Raw genomic sequence first — 20,877 nt, forward strand, 5'->3', positions numbered from 1 at the left:
GGCCGGGCGCGGTGGCTCAAGCCTGTAATCCCAGCACTTTGGGAGGCCGAGACGGGTGGATCACGAGGTCAGGAGATCGAGACCATCCTGGCTAACACGGTGAAACCCCGTCTCTACTAAAAAATAAAATAAAAAAAAAAACTAGCCGGGCGAGGTGGCCAACGCCTGTAGTCCCAGCTACTTGGGAGGCTGAGGCAGGAGAACGGTGTAAACCCGGGAGGCGGAGCTTGCAGTGAGCTGAGATCTGGCCACTGCACTCCAGCCTGGGCGACAGAGTGAGACTCCGTCTCAAAAAAAAAAAAAAAAAAAAAAGTTAAATCTCACTTAGTAGTAACATTGTGGTTTTTAAGTATTCTAAGCTAGAAACAGGTGTTCCTGTGCTGTGTGGGAAAGGGAAATATGAAAGACGCAGGGCACCGGCCTGGCACGGTGGCGCACGCCTGTAATCCCAGTACTTTGAGAGGCCGAGGCAGGTGGATCATGAGGTCAGGAGTTCAAGACCAGCCTGGCCAAGATGGTGAAATGCCATCTCTACTAAAACTATAAAAATTAGCCAGGTGCAGTGGCAGGTGCCTATAATCCCAGCTACTTGGGAGGCTGAGGCAGGAGAATTGCTTGAACCTGGGTGGCAGAGGTTGCAGTGAGCCAAGATTGCACCACTGCACTCCAGCTTGGGCGACAAAGTGAGACTCTGTCTCAAAAAAGAAAGAAAGAAAGAAAGAGAGAAAGAGGTGGGGTGGGGAGAGAGAGAGAGAGAGAGAGAGAGAGAAAGATAAATAGAAAGAGAGAGAAAGAAAGAAAAGAGAAGAGAAAAAAGAAAAGAAAAGGAAAAGAAAAGAAAAGATAGATGGATAGATGAATACAGGGTGCTGAAACCGGGAAAACCAGCCACATTCTGCTCAGGGCCAGGCTACCAGGTCACCAATCTGAGGTGTGTAGTTACAGGACATGGACTGGTTTTAAAGCATTCCAAACCCGCTTAAAAGGTAATTTCCCATTCATTGCCTAATTGTAGCCCCTTTCCCCCCAACATATTTAAACTTCAGAGAGCTGCAGAAGAAAATAAACACTACTGCACAGATCACAATGAAGAAAACAAGCTCTTGTTCATCAAAAACACTGCTCTTGCTGCATTGTTAATCTCAAAACAATTCTCATCTTACTTGGGTGTTTTTTAGAGGTCATTCATCCTAGTTCAAACCTGTTATGACCCTGCTCACTTTAAGAGCTTGTAAGCTAAAACATGGTAACAGGATTTGTTATTAGCCTTCCAGAAATGAGGGCAGTTAATGTGTAATTAGCTAGCTGGCTAGTCTTGCTGGCATACTAAAACTCGCTATTCAAGCTTGTAATTACTAGACAATAATTTAGTTTTTGTTAATATCAGAAAAGAATAACGAGAGATAACTTCCTGCAATTACAAGCCAAGTGTCCATACACTGGGAAGACTTTATTAACTCAGTAATCACAAGTGAATGAAGATAAAACAAATCAAGGTTGCATTTACATATAATCAAGAATGAAACAAGCCCTGAAATCAGAGCCCCTATGAAAGCAGAATATAGCTATGGCTGTCTTTCAGAGCCATACCCTGGCTGGCTCATGTCCCATGATCCAAAAAGCCCGGACCACTCCATGGTTTTAAAGCTGACCACCAGTGAGTGTGATTTTTTTTTTTTTTTTTTTTGAGGCGGAGTCTCGCTCTGTAGCCCAGGCTGGAGTGCAGTGGCTGGATCTCAGCTCCGCCTCCCGGGTTTACACCACTCTCCTGCCTCAGCCTCCCGAGTAGCTGGGACTACAGGCGCCCGCCACCTTGCCCGGCTAGTTTTTTGTATTTTTTAGTAGAGACGGGGTTTCACTGTGTTAGCCAGGATGGTCTCAATCTCCTGACCTCATGATCCGTCCGTCTCGGCCTCTCAAAGTGCTGGGATTACAGGCTTGAGCCACCGCGCCCGGCCGAGTGTGATATTTTTAATGAATTTCCACTAAGTTGTTCAAAGCAAGCAAGACTCCATTTTTATGTATATAACTAGTTAGACTCCTGAGCCACATACACCACATCTGAAGATTTCCAAGCAGACAGATAAAGAAGGTTGGTCACAGAGCTAGCTAAGTACTGTTGAAGCATAAATCCACAACTGAGCATATTTCTTTATTATGTATAACAGGTGACATTATCCCAATAGTACTGGACAGAATTGCTCTACTTGGCCTCTATCTAGAAATAATGACATCCAGCTGTTCCAAAGGCAGGATGATGTTTGTGATTCAACATGGACAGACCAATACCGAAGTTCTCAAGCTATTCAAATAGTAATTGGCCAATCATCCATGCACACACATGTATTTCTTATCTGTGTAATTACACTAAAATGTTTAGAAACAGCATGCACTAATCCAGCATAAAGCATTATTTTAAGATACACCTTCTTCCAAAATCTGAATTATTTGGGAAGATTCACAGACTATCTGACTGAAAAGGGGATGGGATAAGTGTTACATTTGTATTTTAAATTTCTAAATGCCTGGTAAAAGAAATTTTAGGCGCCTGTAGTCCCAGCTATTCGGGAGGCTGAGGCAGGAGAACGGCGTGAACCCGGGAGGCGGAGCTCACAGTGAGCCGATATTGTGCCATTACACTCCAGCCTGGACAACAGAGTGCGACTCTGTCTCAAAAAAAAAAAAAAAAAAAAAAAAAAAAAAAAAAAAAAAAAATTTTATATCTCTTGCCTAATCTCAAAGTCCTTGAAGTATTCCCTTCTGTTATAGTCAATTTAATTTGCCTGTTACTAACTCCCCAGATAACTCTAGGGGAAGACTTCTCCCAAATGTTGATTCTTCTGCCTGGCAAAATAAGAGTACAAGTATCCAGTCCACTGGCTAGCAACCCTAAGGGTGAAACCCTAACAGTGAAAATGTAAACTGCCCAATTTCATAAGACAACTGTCTTCCACCTCACTTCTCCACAACTTTTTTTTTTTTGTATATTTGAGATGGAGTTTCACTCGTATTGCCCAGGCTGGAGTGAAATGGTGCAATCTGGGCTCACAGCAACCTCCGCCTCACAGGTTCAACTGATTCTCCTGCCTCAGCCTCCTGAGTAGCTGGGACTACACGCATGCACCACCATGCCCGGCTAATTTTGTATTTTTAGTAGAGATGGGGTTTCTCCATGTTGGTCATGGCTGGTCTCTAACTCCCGACCTAAGGTGATCCGCCCGCCTTGGCCTCCCAAAGTGCTGGGATTACAGGTGTGAGCCACTGTGCCCAGCCTACAACTTAATCCATCATATACATAATTTACCAAGTAAAAGAATGAATAAAACGAAAGTTGGAGAGAGAAACACATTTGCAGGGATCAAGCATGCCTCGTCCAGAAGGGTGGGATGAGAGAGAGATTAAAGCTGTATTGCAGTGAAGGCACCTGAGCCCCCAGGAGTGCAGGGTGATAAGCCAACTACAGATAAAGTATATTTTGAAGAAAAAAAGGAAAACTGGAAAGTAGAAGAGTGCTTAAAAAGCTACCTGTGGCTTAATGAACTCTCCTGTCAGTCCTTAAAATTAATTTGTTTTGAAATGGAAATCCAGATCCCCTTGGCTACATTTTATGTTTCTCAGAGCTTCTGTCACTGCTGTCTGGAAGAGCAGGAAGGGATGCAAAAAAAAGATGCTATCCTGCAGGAAGCCAAAATCAATCAATTTGGTCATCTGCTACTTTCTGTTTAATGTCATAAGAATAACAATAGATAACTTCAGACTTGATAACTTCATACTGATGACAAGCATCTTTACAAAATTAATCTGATTCCTCACTATAATTAGCTCTCTTGTAAGGTTAAATAATATAAAATTAAAAATTACTGGGTGAGTAAACCACAATTATACCAATTTTGAACTCTGAATAAACAAATTGCACATACACTTGGCAAAGAGAAAACAGGGTAAGAACAGAAGCAATGAGTCAACTGGCTTACCAGAAATCAACGACGGGGAGGGGTGTGAGGGGACAGAGGACTAAATTTACTGCTAACATGAATGCTGTTTAATATCAGGCTATGATTAACATAAACCTGAAATTTCAACTGTGAATTGCTGTTATGCTACAAATATGTATAACCCACAGCACAGTACATGCCCTGGGGCAAGGTAAAGGGCAGGAAATTTCACAATCCACTCCCTGCTCCCTCATCGAATCTACAGCAGAGGAAAGTGTTGAAACAAGTTTTAGGTGCCAGGCTTAGCCTTTTGCTTTTCAGTTGAATATTTATGTTGACATGCCAACTTTCTCCTATTAGTTATGTAGTGTTAGATTTTTTTTTTGGCGGGGCAGGGGTTGGTGGGGGCGGTCCTTTGAACTCAGATTCTCTCAGGAACCACTGCAGGAAATGAAGTGATTCAGAACTCACCAATTATGAACTAACCTTCAACGCCAGAGGCTTTAACAGTTTCTAATAAAAATTCAGTTCAGATCTCAAGATCAGATAAGTCTGAAAAAATACTTCAAGGTCATCCGAACGAACATATTCTACCGGTACTTTATATACTTGTATTTACCTGTTCCTAAAACTTTCCATGAAAGAAATATTGAATTTTCTTGAGAAATAGTTTTGAGCAAAATGTCAAAACAATTCTCCCATGCTCAGTATACTTTTGACTATACTCTGAAAATATTTCTTCTTGTTTTCCTGTACTTACCTGTTAGTGTGCCCACACTCCTGTATTATGGAACATGTTCAATAACTCATACACATGTAACACAGAAGTCTGCTTTCAGTTCACTTGGACCAACGTGGTTTAACTCTTGCTGCTTATTAAATGCTTTGCAAGTTAATATAAGAACATACGCTAACATTTTATAAATGTGATGAAATCTTACTCATGTTGGCCACTTTAGAAAGTAGTCTATCAGTCCTCAAATAGTTACACATATTATCCAGCAATTTCACTCCTATATACCCAAGAGAAATGCAAACATATCTACATAAAAACTTGTCCACAAATATTTATAATACTCGTAATAGCCAAAAGACAGAAACAACCCAAATGTCTACTATCTAATAATGTGGTTTATCTATACAATGAAATATTATTCAGCCTTAAGAAATTCTGATACATGCAACACGGATCATCCTTGAAAACATTATGCAAAGTGAAAAAAACCAGTCACAAAAGACCACATATCTATATAATCACATTTCTTTTTTTTTTTTTTTTTTTTTTTTTTTTTGAGACGCGAGTCTTGCTGTGTCACCCGGCTGGAGTGCCAGTGGCGCGATCTCGGCTCACTGCAAGCCTCCACCTCCCGGGCCTTCACGCCATTCTCCTGCCCTCAGCCTCCTGAGTAGGCTGGGACTACAGGCTGCCCGCCACCGCGGCCTGGTAATTTTTTGTATTTTTAGTAGAGCACGCGGGTTTCACCATGGTCTCGATCTCCTGACCTTGGATCCGGCCCCGCCTCGGCCTCCCAAAAGTGCTGCGGATTACAGGCCGTGAGCCACGCGGGGGCCCGGCCTATAATTTACATTTTTAAGAAGTGTCCAGAACAGGCAAATCCACAGAAACAAAAAGCAGATTCGTGGTCGCCTAGGGCTGAGGGGTAGGTAGGGAATAGTTAAAGGGTACACATTTATTTTTGAGGTGATGAAAATGTTCTAAAATTGACTGTGGTGATGGCTGCATATAACTGAATATATTAAAAACTACTGAATTACACACTTTAAATGGGTGAGTTGCATGTCTATGAATTCAGTGAAACTGTTTTTTTTTTTTTAAATCTGTTCTGAGACATGAGGCACTTGACAGTCAGCAAACATCTTCCACAAAGCTTTTCTGGTCAATGGTAAAAGCTTTAGCAAAACTAAACATCAATTTACCTCATTGTAATTGGAACCAGCTTGCAGTATTTTGATATGTACATTTCTAAAATGTGAATGTAGTTTAAGAAAACACATCATTACATCAGATATTCCAGGCAGCCTGCCATGAGACATTTTTACCAAAAAAACCATCTTAAAATGAATCCATTTAATCAAGCTCAGAGTGTATGTTCTTTCTTGTTGCCTCAACTAGATGCCACCATCTCCCCTAAAACTCTCTTGTTAAACAGTACTGGACATGATTAATTCACTCATTAAGACAACAAATAGTCGAACCCTTATTGTGCACCAGGCACTGTTATAGTCGCATGTGGATGGAGAGAGAGAGAAAGACAAGAACAAGACAAAGTCCCTACTCATCGTGCTTACAATCCAAGGGGATAAGATAAATAATAAACAAATACCAGTTTCAGAAGCTTACTGAAAATGGGGCACTAGCCAGGCCTGGTAGTATGCTCCTATAGTCCCAGTTACTGGAGAGGCTGAGGTGGGAGGATCACTCGAGCCCAGGAGCTCAAGGCTGCAGTGAGCTATTATCACACCACTGCATTCCAGCCTGGGCAACAGAGTGCAACTCTGTTTCTACGCATTAAAAAACAATTTTAAAATTAAAAAAATATACACAACAGGGTGCTGTGCTATGGAGGGGTGTCATTTCAGATGGAGTGGCTGGGAAAGGAAACTGCTCTGAGGAAGTGATATGTGAGATGAGTGAAGAAAGTGCCAACCACACAAAGATCAGGGGAGAACATTCCAGGTAGAGAAAATAATTTTTGAATGGCACAATCAGGTAGAGGCAGGGATTAACTGTGTTCTGCTGCTGACCAACCTTTCTCTGTGATTCTCATTTACCAACCTAGTTCAAGGATATCTGGCAAAGGTAACTTGCAAATTGTGGCTGGACTAAGAAGTCTTATCTACCTCAGACCATTAAAAGGTCACACAAGTCTTCAACAAGAAGCAGCCATCCCTGGTTAAGCTCAGCCTCAACTGAGCTTTCCCTTCTTTTCTTGTGCCTCTCAGCAACTGTTACCTGTACCATTCATTCTTTCAACCCATATTGGTGAAGGGCACTGTGATAAGAATCCTGGGCCTTCCAGATGAATCAGACATACACCTGATAGCCCTTAAGATAGGAAATAATCTAGTAGCACAAAAAAAATAGGCATAAACAACAAATACACAGTAGAAAGTGAAAGTGGGCCATAAAAAAAGGAGCTATAAAATGTAATGGTATCCAGAGATTACTTCCAGCTGGAGAATCAGCAGAAGTATATGGGGTAGGAGCACTGGAGTAGGGAGACTCTACAAAGCCTGAGATTTGGACAAGTGGAGGGAAAAATAGATTTATTTGTTGTATCCCTAATTAACTTCAAATATACAACTGACCCTTGAACAACATGGGTCCATGCACAGTTTGAACTGTATGGGTCCACTCACATATGGTTTTCAATAAATACAGCTAGCCCTCCATGTCAGCGGGTTTTGCAGGGATGACTGTGGGACTTGAGTAGGCACGAATTTTGGTATCTGCTGGTGGTCTGGGAACTGATCCCCTGCAGATACCAAGGGATGACTGTATTTTAAAATATTTTCAGCTCCCCAACCAGGTGATAAGGAGGAAAGGCCTGATGCTCTTTATAACTCTCTGTGATATTCAGCATAGTACTTTGCAGAGCTGGGCAATTCATTTGTTGTTTCCCTGTAAGAGATGGGGTGTCAATTTCAGCACTGAAGGTAAGGCTAAATTACTCTTCCTTCATAAGGAAGTTTTGGCCTTTGAAAAGATGATCCCCTAAAACCTCTTACTATATCATTTCTCTCTCATTTCAGAGGGACATTCCTAAGTAGTTTTAGTTTTTTCTAAAACTAAAATATATATATATTACGTGGTTCTAATACATACATATGTTTGCACATGTATTCGTGTGTGTGCACCTGTATCACTATACCTTAAGTTTGGAATCTCACAAAATCATTTTAAATTTCCACAGCTAAACTGATATATTTGTACTTATGAGAAAATATTTTTTCCACTGATCAAACTTTCCCAGTTGGTCCCTCAAAAATCCCTTCCCATTACCAACAAAGCATCTTAAACCAGAAAAGAAAAGCCAAATAACATTTTTTAGGCAATGTCTCAACATCTCCAAAAAATATTCCATGGCCAAACTCACCATAGAGAGCTGTCCAAGTTTGATTAATTACATCTAGACACACAGTTCCTGACCTGAAACAGATGGAAAGAATGGCATGTTTTTAAAAATTAGAAAGTTAGTTGCATGTATCTGGCAACTCATTTTACTTATCAAGAAAAATACTTTTAATAGATCTGTGAAAAAAAGAATCCCAATTGGGGAAAACTATGATGAGAAACAGAATAGTACAAAGTCTTAAAGTGTCACCTTACAGACTAAAAGGGGAAAATAGTAACTATACAATGGAGAAACCAGACAACACCTGAACCAGGTGCTGAGAACACAAGGGGCAGACAGACCTTGTATGTCTCTGAATGTGATACCCCAAGAAAGATACAATCTTACTTTGTAGTTTTCTGGCCTTAAGTGTGTTCATGCTGTGAATCTAATGAACAGGAAACATCAGACAAACCCAAATTGAGGAACAATCTATAAAATAATGGGTCTATATTATTTTAAAATGTGAATTTTATAAAAGAAAAGGGCAGGCTGAGGAACTAATCCTGATTAAAGTAGTTTAAAGAAACCTGACAACTAAATGTAATGTATGATTCTAGACTGGATCCTTCACTGAAAGAAAAAAGTGTTAAAAGTAAGTTACTGGAATATGGCAGTAGATTAAATAAAAAGTATTGCATTAATGTTAAATTCCTGAATCTGACAACCATATACTGTGGACAGATAAGAGAATATCCTTGTTAGGATAACTGATACAACAAAGTATTAATATTAAAGGACTAAGGGGCATGATGTATATATACATACAACCTACTCACACAGGGTTCAGAAAAACCTGTTAGGTATGCTTGTGAGAGACAGCAAAACTTAGTGCCATTACAAATTCAAACCGCGTCCCAAATAATAATATATTCTAAACAGCACTAGAAGTAGGAAACAGGATATGCTGGAATATTTTAAAGTATCATTAATAAAATATTAGAATGAAAGAAAGGGATAAATAAGATTCATTAACTGAATCAATAGTCATTTTGCCTTACTCTCAAGAATCGAGAAAATACTATAAGGTCTGAAAACAGTCAATCTGTAGACTGAAAACACATCTCTGAATTGTGTCTACACAAAGAGAAGTGAGATGTGGAATATTACTGCTGTTTGCTGGATAACAAGAAAAATGAAGGACCCAGTCACGACAATGGAAAAAACTAAGTGGTACAATAGCAGAATGTGAACTAAGTGATTGAGAACCTCATATCCTTTGGATTCTGTCATTTACATGACCATTCATACAGTCCTAACTCCTGATAAGGTCCAAAACGATAACTGAGGCTTTTTATAACAGAGAGAGAAACGCTAATCAAGAGCAGTTGCTGCTAAAATTTAAACATTTTAAAATAGTTACTTACGCTTCATCAATGTTGGGATGGAAAATTTTATTCATGAATCCTGTAAAAAGAGATGTTAATTAGCAGCAAAAAGTATCCAGAGAACAATTAGTTTTTTAAAGTATTTCAGTACTGGAAACAATTTCAGTATTGGGAAAAGGTGATAATACTTATAAATCACTACTTTCAACCGTACATCTTTGGTTACTGATAAACATTATATTCTCCTGACAGTTCCAATTACTTAGAATACATCAGCGTTCTATTAACAAAAGAGCAAACTGGGAGAAATGCAGCTTCTTATACAAAATAATCATTAAAGCAACTGTTTTCTGAGCTATGAAGATACTGCCCAAAGATAAATTATACTACTAATGGTTCATAACCAGTGTCATGATAAAAGTCTGACTCTCCCTCCCAGAAGTTTTATTGTTCAAGCTCTAAATCTGGAGGTTCTGCATTTGAACTTCTCCTTCTGAAGCTCGCTCACTGGTATCACTTGGCTACACTATGCACAGAACATGAATGAAACTGTTGAAATGCTAAAGGAATACCACTTCAAACCACAAAGGATTTCATAAGAACAGTGACCAAAATATTTCCTTTAACATTAGTCTGCTCATTCAGGGAAACCCAGTGTTGATTAAAATTGGGGCAACCAAGAAATGAAGCAAGGAGTTAAAAAAAAAAAAAAACACCTCTAAGTTGGCTATATCTGTTGGAGGTTTAAGTTTTTAAAACTTTTCCTAGCAAACCAAGTACACACTCTAATAGTTATACGGCCATTTAAACTTCAAGGAGAAATTAATAAAACCAGTGATTCAATCAGTCGGTATATATGCAAATGGCAACATTCTAAAGCAGAGATCCATTGTCAAAGGTGTCATTTTGTCATCCTTATCACTTCATTTCCTTTTAGGACTCTCATTCTGTTCCACACTTTCAATATCTGAAGCAGGCATTGTGCTTGGATAGGGTACAAAAATAAGACAGTTCACTATTCTTGAGGAGGTCACTGTGGCAGTGGGACGAGAGACACCAATAAATAACTGCAATCTGAATAAAGTATTGACACAGCAGGGGGAGTAAAATAGGAAGTCAGGAAAGACGCAGAGAAATGGCACTGGAGGAGCCTCAAGTGAGGTGCTACAGAGATTGTCTTCAAAAACCTGAGAAACTTCCCCTGAGTTAGAAAACAGGAGATAAGAATACCAAGTCCAAGTAGTCCAGTCTTAGACCACTGTAGTCACTCACACTTTTAGCTTTTGTTTTTAAATGCTCTGTGTTGAAACAGCATAATGTTCTATCTACCACAATCAAGAGGGCCCATGTGATGTTTAAGTTACTCTGATGAAAAAAAAGCTTTGTGTCCAATATTAATTTTTCATTAAGGCGTTTCAAAGTCTAGATGTAAGAAGCATGTGGTTTATAAAGACATTTTAATAATGGGAAATGTTCATGTCTTGGTATTAAGAGGAGAAAAATTAGGGTAAAAAAATTCTATATAACTTTAGAAAAATACTAATACACATGTCCCAGATGACCCATGAGAGTATTTGTTGCAATATTATTTATAAAAGCCAAGAGCCAAATTCAACCCTGTCAATGGATAGGGTTGGATAAAGGGGAGTACATCCATCTACTTGAGTCCTACATAGCCAAGGGTAACGAAGTAGATCAATGTGTATCAACTTGTATACATCTAAAGCTAAGGTTGGTTGGTTTGTTTGTGTTTTTAAGTTGCAGGATGTTATATTTACAGCCTGAGGTTATTTAATAAACTAAAACAAAGCAATACTACCTATTCTCCATGGTAACAAGTATAGGAAAACTGTACTGAACCAACACGTACCAAATTTGCAAAGGTAATTGTTTCAGTTAGGGCACCAGGGCTGGGGTCATGATGGGAATAGGGAACAGAACAGGAAAGAGTGGTTAAAAATGACTTCATCTGGCCGGGCACGGTGGCTCACGCATGTAATCCCAGCACTTTGGGAGGCCAAGGTGGGTGGATCACCTGAGGTCGGGAGTTCAAAATCGGCTTAGCCAACACGGTGAAACCCCATCTCTAGTAAAAAGAAAACAAAAATTAGGCGGGGGTGGTGGCATGTGCCTGTAGTCCCAGCTACTCAGGAGGCTGAGGCAGGAGAATCACTTGAACCCAGGAGGCGGAGGTTTCAGTGAGCCGAGATGGCGCCACTGCATTCCAGCCTGGGCAACAGAGTGAGGCTGTCTTAAAAAAAAAAAAAAAAAAGACTTTATGTAACACTATTAATATATTCCTTTTAAAAGGGACAATGTGCTTGTATTTTTTTTTACACTATTAATATATTCCTTTTAAAAAGGGACAATGTGCTTGTATATTATTTGCTCTGTTTAAAACATATGCACATAAATAAGAAACTGAAAGTAAGCACAAAAGTTAACAGTGCAGAATTCTTAGTGGTGGTAGGATTTTCTCCACTGCACTGTTCAAATCTCATCACACCTGAACAGAACTAGGACCACAGCAATGGGAAAAGGCTAGAAAACAGGTGTCAATGGCTGTCATCTTTGAGAGATTCTCCCATTATTTCTACTTGCACTTTTGGCTCTCTGACACTTCTACAATGTGTAATTTTAATAGTTGAGAGTAAAAAAACTTTCAAATAAAAGGTTATACATAGTATCAGCTGGGCACAGTGGCTCTCGCCTGAAATCCCAACACTTTGGAATCCTAAAACAGGCGGATTACTTGACGTCAGGAGTTTGAGACCAGCCTGGCCAACATGGTGAAACCCCATCTGTATGGAAAATACAAAAATTAGCCGGGCATGTAGTGGCACACCTATAGTCCCAGCTACTCAGGAGGCTGAGGCAGGAGAATTGTTTGAACCTGGCAGGTGGAGGCTGCAGTGAGCCTTTGCAGATCATGCCACTGCACTCCAGCCTGGAAGCCAGAGCTAGACTCCATTTCCAAAAAAAAAGTTATACATAGAATCAAATATTCTAAAATAGACTTAATTATACAAACATTAACTAGTGCTGAACTATTTTAAGAAAAAGTCAGTAAAACCAACCATTTTATTTGAAATCTCATATCTTAACACTCTTGTTCAAATAATACAAATTCATTATCCTCCCTCTAAAACCAGAGGAACCTCAGGTTATAAGGTGCATGGTCCTCAAGATCAGTTATATATATAGGAACATGCTGCTATCACTACTGCAGGGAAGCTTTCTGATGAGTAGGGAACAATGCTGAGCCACTATGTGGTTTAAGGCAAGAGAATGGTCCTACTATATGAAAAACATTGCTTGAAGCTACTATTAAGAATTAAAAATATGTTCTTGATACTTAAATTCTGCCTCTGTGAGAACTCTCAAAACTAACACCTAATGAAGCAACGTCTATGGCAAAAGTTCCCAATGCTGGCTACAGATGAGAAGCACTGGGAAGTTTTCATTTAAATAAACTAAAACCAATACTCAAAGAACTCTGAGAACATAGGACTTAAGGGGAAATACCTGTAAGGAGAGGTCTTTAGAAAAAATAAGTCCTACATTAGAAGGTCACCAGCATTATGGAGAAAAACACAGCAAAGGAGGGGAACAGAAATGGAAAGGTTGGGGCGGGGTGGCAGTTTTAAATAAGGTCAGTAAGGGACTTGCTGAGAAGGTGAGTTGCTTTGAAGGAGGTGAAAGAGGAGCTACCTGGTACCAAGAGGAGAGGAGAAGGTCTCTATAGCAGGAACAGCCAAGTGCAAAGTACATTAGGAGCTTGCCTGATGCTCTGAAGTTTTTTCCTGAAACTGAAGGGATTTGAGAAAGGGGCAGAAAATGAGAAGTGATGTCACAGAGGTGATCAGTATTCGGGGCCCTTTTAGGGACGTTGGCTGTTATTGAGGGAGATGGGGGGCCACTGAGACTAGTGCCTGAACAGTGACATATTCACATACTTGGCTTAACAAACAGCTTGTGTAGGTCGGGCGTGGTGGCTCACGCCTGTAATCCCAGCACTTTGGGAGGCTGAGACGGGTGGATCACGAGGTCAGGAGATCGAGACCATCCTGGCTAACAGGGTGAAACCCCGTCTCTCCTAAAAATACAAAAAATTAGCAGGGCGTGGTGGTGGGCGCCTGTAGTCCCAGCTTCTCAGGAGGCTGAGGCAGGAGAACGGCGTGAACCCAGGAGGTGGAGCTTGCGGTGAGCCGAGATCGTGCCACGGGACTCCAGCCTGGGCGACAGAGGGACACTCCGTCTCAAAAAAAACAAAACAAACAAACAAACAAACAAAAAAAACAAACAGCTTGTGTCCTAAAATACGTTAGTTGGAGAACAGCTCAATCAGCTCACCTGAGTGCTGGGGAATGGCAGATCTCAATCTAAATGAAATGGGAATCCTACCGGGCATTACGCTTCAACAATGGGATGCCACGGGGCATTTAAAGGTGTTAAGTCAAAAAAATAACTATGGTAAGCTTTAAATGTTTATCAAAATGGTCTCTGAAAGACTAAGGTGCCTCCCTCATTGGACATGGCCTGAAGAGCACACCTGGAATTAACAGTGTCTATACAGTTTTCAATTAAATCTAGATTTGGCTTAGTTGAGTACAGGAATAAATAACAGAACCAAAAAGGACTTGGTAAACATATGCTTTAGTAATAAATGGTTTGGAGCTCAGCCTCCAGTGCCCCTGCTAAGTATAGGAACACCATCTGAGCACTAGGACAGAGGGCAGAATCACACCGCGAAGAGCAAAGTACTCAACAGGGACATGGGTTCTAGCCCCAACTCATCAACTGCAGGCCCTGGGCACTGCACCTTGTGGGGTCTGTTTCCTTACCTACGAAGACAAACAGCTGAACTACATGATCTCCAAACTCTCCACTCTCACTGTTTCTAAAGGCCCTATCAGCTCTAAAAATCTAGCATTTAATAACAACGGCAAGCACTCTGAGAACAGAGGAATTAAGGGGAAATATCCAAGAGTAAAGTCCTTAAAGGAAATTAATTCTGTAAGGCAGCATTTTTAAGTACAGGAATTTTCTAGAGAATACAAAACCACCACCATGATAAAATACCATAAAGAGCCACAAAACAAACCCTTTGACTCTTCCAAAGTAGGCAGAAACAGTTTATAATCTTGCCTTTGAGGAATGAACACAACCAGACCAACTCAATCAAGAAACTTTCTACTTTCTAAACTAAAATGATCTCTTCCAACACCAGGTGGGTTTTTCTGTTTGTTTTTTTGTTTTTTGAGACAAGGTCACTTTGTCACCCAGGCAGGAGTGCAGTGGTGCACTATCAGCTCACTGCAACCTCCGCCTCCTAGGTTCAAGAGATTCTCCTGCCTCAGCCTCCCAAGTAGCTGGGATTACCACAACCAGCTAATTTTTGTATTTCCTGGTAGAGATGGGGTTTTCACCATGTTGGCCAGGCTGGTCTTGAACTCCTGACCTCAAGTGATCCACCCACCTCAGCCTCCAAAAGTGTGGGGAATTACAAGTGTTAGCCACTGCACCCGGCCCTTGGGCTTTTTTAATTGTTAGAAAAATATCCAAAGCAAATACATGGAAAAGAGCATATCTCCTTGACATTTGTTCTTAGGCAAGCTGTGGGCAGTGTTTCTGGCAAAGCCATTTACATTCTGGATAATGATGCCAACAATGGAGCTCCTGGACAAGGAGAAGGGAGACAGAGAAAGAACGGGCCAGAAATTTAGAGAAGGAATGTTCTCAGGACTGTGTGTTGGCCCTGGCATGTTCTCCTTCCTTTTGGCAATGCTATCATCACACTAATGAATATGTCTGCAACAGGAGAATTTTCCCAACACTTGTTTCCATTAGACCAGGAACTATTTTCAAGATATTTTAAGAGAACATATTTTGAAAACTGCTTTTATGGCAACATAAGTAGAAGTAGCAGGTTATTTTTAATCTACATGATTTAAGATTTTATTCACTACCAGGCATTTTCTTTTCTTTTCTTTTTTTTTTTTTTGAGACAGAATCTCACTCTGTCACTCAGGCTGGAGTGCAGTGGTGCGATCTCGGCTCACTGCAGCCTTCACCTCATGGGTTCAAGCGATTCTCCTGCCTCAGCCTCCCAAGTAGCTGGGACTATAGGCGCCCGCCACCACACCCAGCTAATTTTTTTGTATTTTTAGTAGAGATGGAGTTTCACCATGTTAGCCAGGATTGTCTCGATCTCCTGACCTCGTGATCCACCCACCTCAGCCTCCCAAAGTGCTGGGATTACAAGCGTGAGCCACCGTGCCCGGCCACTACCAGACCTTTTCTAATGACATATTTCAGTGATTTGACCAGATAAAAATCAGAACTCCTTTAAGTTTTTTGGACAGTTATTCTCTGGCGTAGTTCTAGCACTCGTTAAAGGGGGTGAGGAGGATTGTACAACAGGAATAAATGTCCAGCTAAAAAGATTACCCTCTCTGTCCTGCATCTTTTAGCAGAAGGGAATTAGGTAATTTATAATTCTGGAGAAGGAATCCAGATCACACTTAGTTGATGTAAAACTATTATCATATACCTTAAAAAATAAAAAGCACAGATTACAACAGAAAAACATGCTTTGCTTTTGCTTGTTCCACTCCAATACTCAACTGCTCTAGAATAACAAATCTCATGACCCATAGGCTAACAGGCAGCGAACATAAATAACATTGTGCTAAGTCATGCTGAAAACTGGTTTTTATTTCAGCCTCTGTGTCCAGTTCCAGGAAGGGGTCTATACAGAGTTATACATACTTCTGAGTAACTTCTGACATTGGGGTCAATATGTAAATAAATGAGGCTAAGCTTCACCTATTTTCCATCTTTGTTCCCTTTATTTGAGAGGATAATGATCAAATTTGTGGGTAGATGAAATACTTTGGGCCAATCACCAGAAATTTCACCTGGAATTATCTTGACAAAATGAGAGGTTAGACAAATGACTTGTGAATCAAGGTAAATCCACCCTATGATAAACAGGTGAAGAGCACCAAAGGCCAAAACAGCAGCTACATCCCAGGGATAAAATGAGCCTAGACTAAGGTGGCTCAGACAGCTGTGGCTGATGCAATTTAATTATAAGTTTATGAATTCCTGCGAGAAAACAGTTAAGTGAATACATTAAGTTATTCTGATTGTCTATCTTCACAACAACTGCCCACATAAAGTAGAATATTCACAACCAAACTGATTCTATTTTTTGAGTAAGTATAATTGTTTAAAATATTATTATTAAAGATTGAATCTCATCTTCCCTTGCAATATCTCAGACTACAAATTATTTAAGGGTAATACTTGGATCTCTGTTCCTAGCACACAGGATGACCAGAGTTGGGGTGTTCCAATTGAGTAAGTGGGGGGGGGGGGGCTGCCAGCTCCCCTAGTGACAGCCATTGGTCAGCTGTGTGCAAGACTGCACAATCTGATAGATTTTCATCTTACCTCAGACAGCCAGGCCCTGCCCAAGGCAGCCTGTGCCCAGGTAGAAATCTCTTCAGAAAGCTGAGCCTTTCCTACTCAGGAGAGATGGACCTGAGCCGGTCTCTTCTCGGGTGAGGAACCAGGCAAAGAGCTCACTCTCAATGCCCTGTGTCATGGGACCTTCTGAACTCATCCTGTGTGTGTTCAAGAGATCTAAACTCAAAAAGGGGTCCACTTTTCTGTTTCTTCCTTTCTCTCTGATAATATGGAGTCTGAGGAATGGGCTAGATGGATAAGAAAAGTTCATTTATAGCTAAGAAAACGTACAGTGTTATTATCCTTCAATAGCATAACCCTTCTACCAACCTAGTGGATTACAAAAACCTTTGGCCTATTTTCCTGTGGTTTCATTTTTGGGAGACTAACTTCTGCCTTGTTTCCATAGTTTATCTTTCGATCACTTGGTCGTTCATATAACCACACTGTTGGGATCAGGCAGTATTTATTTTCATGGTCAGAGACAATACAGTACAGAACACATTGGACTTGAACTCACAAGACGCAACTACAATTCTCTACCACTCTTTTAGAGCTGAAGATAAATGTTTGAGGTGACAGATATCCCAATTACCCTGATTTGATCATTATGTATTGCATACATGTTCCAAGATAGCACATGTACCCCAAAAATGTGTGTAACTGATGTAACAATACATTTTTTAAAAGGACCAGGCTCCAGTCAGAATGCCTAAATGCCACTGTGTGAGCCTCTGGAGCAATCTACTTCATCTCTTTGCCTTTCTGTTCCCTTATTCCTAAAACTAGGTTAAATAATGGCATCCACACATCATTAATTGTGAAGATTAAATGAGTTAATATATGTAAAGCATCTGAACAGTAACTGGCATACAGTAACCATGCAGTAATGTTAGAATTAGCTTAATAAGTTTAATGAACAAGTAATTTCATTTTGCTGTCCTCATCCTAAAACTGATTAATATTTACCCTATGTGTCCATCTCTTAATGCTCTTACAAGTGTCAAGAACATGAGAGGATATTATGATTTAGAGATATGTTTCCCGTAACTCTGTCACCCTGGAAATGGAAAATACAATTATAATTTTTATTTTTAATATTTATTATTTCTATGACACAGCCCCAGGAGGTCCTGAGAACATGTGCCCCATATTTATTATTAAAAAGACCATCCTTTCTTGATGTGCAAGCAAAATTAGATTAAAAAAAAAAAAAAATCCTGACTGCATTTGGTATAGTTAAAAAACGAGCACACACACACACTAACCTGGAAGCCAGAAGACGGACTCTGCAACTAGTTAGTAGTCACACATCTCAGCCTCATTCTTTTCCATCCTTAAAATCAGGCAAATTGGATGTCATAATCTCTAAACTTCCACTTAACAACACAGTTTTCACCAACACCAGGAATATAAGCAAATCTCAAACTGTGAACAGGTTTTTAGAAAGAACTAAGACATTGCTTTTGTTGTTTCCAAAAGAATTTCAGTTTAAAGAAAAGGAAGCCAAAATACTGTTTTCATTACGACACCAAATCCTAAAGGGAAAGAAATAGATTTAATGCCAAAAAGATGGCAGGAATAACCAGCTCAAAAGCTAGAGGTCATCCAATACAGAGTAGGAACTAACCTAGGCAGCAAGTTTGATGGAAGTTTTAAATAGCAAATGAAAAGATTACATAATAATGAGCCATCAAAGGCAGAATTAAAACCGGCATAAGTCAACTTCAAGAAAGAAATGGACAAGTCCTCTGATAGTAACAAGCACATGCAAAAGCAGGGTTATCCTTAGAGGCGGCAGCCTGGGGAAGGGAGTGGGAAAGCTACTGTACTATTTTTACTCTGGCTGATAGCAAGATGCAGGTAAATGAATTTAGACATTACAGCCTGCTCACAGCAGGTTTCACATTAAAAGGGCCCATTTGACCACTGGCTTCTCTCACTGAGAACTTCAGCACCTGGCTTGGCCCCCAAGTTGCTCTCTGCCCCAACTCCTGTCATTTTTGGTGACAATACAGACCATACTCCTGACACCTGGATCTCTCTTTTTTTTGGGGGGTGGGGGGAGACAGAGTTTTGCTCTTGTTGCCCAGGCTGGAGTGCAATGGCGTGATCTCGGCTCACTGCAACCTCTGCCTCCCGGGTTCAAGCGATTCTCCTGCCTCAGTCTCCCAAGTAGCTGGGATTACAGGCATGTGCCACCATGCCCAGCTAATTTTGTATTTTTAGTACAGACGGGGTTTCTCCATGTTGGTCAGGCTGGTCTTGAACTCCCAACCTCAGGTGATCCTGTCTGCCTCGGCCTCCCAAAGTGCCGGGATTACAGACGTGAGCCACTGTGCCTGACCTGTTTCTTAAGCTTCTCAATGACCTTTCTTCTATTCCATTCCACTTCATGCTCCCAAGGACATACCTTGACCTTTGTTATTCTGTAGCCAGCATCTCTGGCTACAAAACATTCCCAATCACAAATTCAGACATCTCCTATCCTACCAATCAATCTCCTATCCTTGCCAAAAGCTTCCCACCCCAGGAATCACTAATTCTTTTCATCTGTTAAATGTAATCCACAGATCTTCCCATTTTCTTCCCACCTACCAGCCCTCTTATCTTCACTGGCTTCTTACTCAGCTGAAGATTTAAGAGCCATCACCATCCTCACTCTCAAGCAATCCTCTGCAAATCTCCTGTCCTCTCACCTCCAAAATGCCAAAATGCAAATCTACCACCGGAAGCATCATTCACATTTGTTCAACTTGGACTTGAGGGTACCACTAGGTAGGCATTCATTCACTCACACAAATATTCTTCTGCAGAACGGGCAATGTATCAGGCCCTGAGTAGTGAGTATTTGGGAGGACAGAGGTGGTGGTAGTAAAACAGACCCAGGGACTGCCTTCATGGAGTTCACATCTACTGAGCTGGCAGGGAGAAGAGACATACGTAAACAAATATATACTAATTTATCTAAACATGCTCAACAGCCTTTCATGGAATCAAAATCACCTACAATCTTCCCTTCTCCTTTCTCTAGTGGCTTGCTCCCCCAGTCTCCCATGACTGTTACATTTTACCACGACCCTGCAAATCTACTTTCTTTCTCTCCCTTTGTTCCCCAACCCTCTCCACCAGTTCTTTCACTAAATAGCCACGTCCCTTTTCTTTGAGAAGATCAAAGTCAGTTGGCAGGATCCCTCATTTTCCATAAAAATTTCTGAACTCCTCCCTGCACACACAGTCTTTCTCCCTGCCTCAACAGCTTGCACAAATGTTCCCCTCCTCTGAAACACCAGGCCTCTGAGTTCCCATCCTGCTCTCTCCTTCCTTCTCAATGGTGGTGCTCCTGCAATTCTCTTCCCAACTCCAGCATTACCAAGCTCTCCCTTTTCTAACATCTCTCTACAATAAGCACTTAAAAATCCTTCAGAATCTTCCATTTAAAAATTAAAAACAGGCCAGGCACGGTGGCTCACACCTGCTGTCTCAGCACATTGGGAGGCCAAGGCGGGCAAATCGCTTGAGTCCAGCAGTTCAAGACCAGGCTGAGCAACATGGTGAAACCCATGTCTACAAAAAATGCAAAAAAATTAGCCAGGCGTGGTGGCCTATGCCTGGAGTCCAGAGGTCCAGGCTGCAGTGACCCCAGATTACGCCACTGCAGGTCAGCCTGGACAACAGAATGAGACCCTGTCTTAAAAAACAAACAACAGGCCGGGCGCGGTGGCTCAAGCCTGTAATCCCAGCACTTTGGGAGGCTGAGGCGGGCGGATCACAAGGTCAGGAGATAGAGACCATCCTGGCTAACACTGTGAAACCCCGTCTCTACCAAAAAATACAAAAAACTAGCTGGGCGAGGTGGCGGGCGCCTGTAGTCCCAGCTACTCGGAGGCTGAGGCAGGAGAATGGCGGTAAACCCGGGAGGCAGAGCTTGCAGTGAGCTGAGATCCGGCCACTGCACTCCAGCCCGGGGGACAGAGCGAGACTCCGTCTCAAAAAAAAAAAAAA

At 41.0% G+C, this 20,877-nt stretch overlaps 1 protein-coding gene across 1 annotated transcript in view; it reads right to left on the reverse strand.

Annotated features, from left to right (window-relative positions):
* UBE2H (ubiquitin conjugating enzyme E2 H) overlaps window positions 1-20,877 on the reverse strand; it is a 123,647-nt gene that overhangs the window by 21,313 nt on the left and 81,457 nt on the right. The window contains exons 4-5 of the mRNA XM_017875046.1: window positions 9,439-9,478; window positions 8,054-8,106 (exon numbers count right to left, since the gene is read on the reverse strand). Coding sequence (XP_017730535.1) covers window positions 8,054-8,106; window positions 9,439-9,478 — 93 coding nt within the window. The remainder of the gene's footprint in view (window positions 1-8,053; window positions 8,107-9,438; window positions 9,479-20,877) is intronic.

This window comes from Rhinopithecus bieti, unplaced genomic scaffold (genome assembly GCF_001698545.2).
Source record: "Rhinopithecus bieti isolate Rb0 unplaced genomic scaffold, ASM169854v2 scaffold_8783, whole genome shotgun sequence".
Classification (NCBI taxonomy): Eukaryota; Metazoa; Chordata; class Mammalia; order Primates; family Cercopithecidae; genus Rhinopithecus; species Rhinopithecus bieti.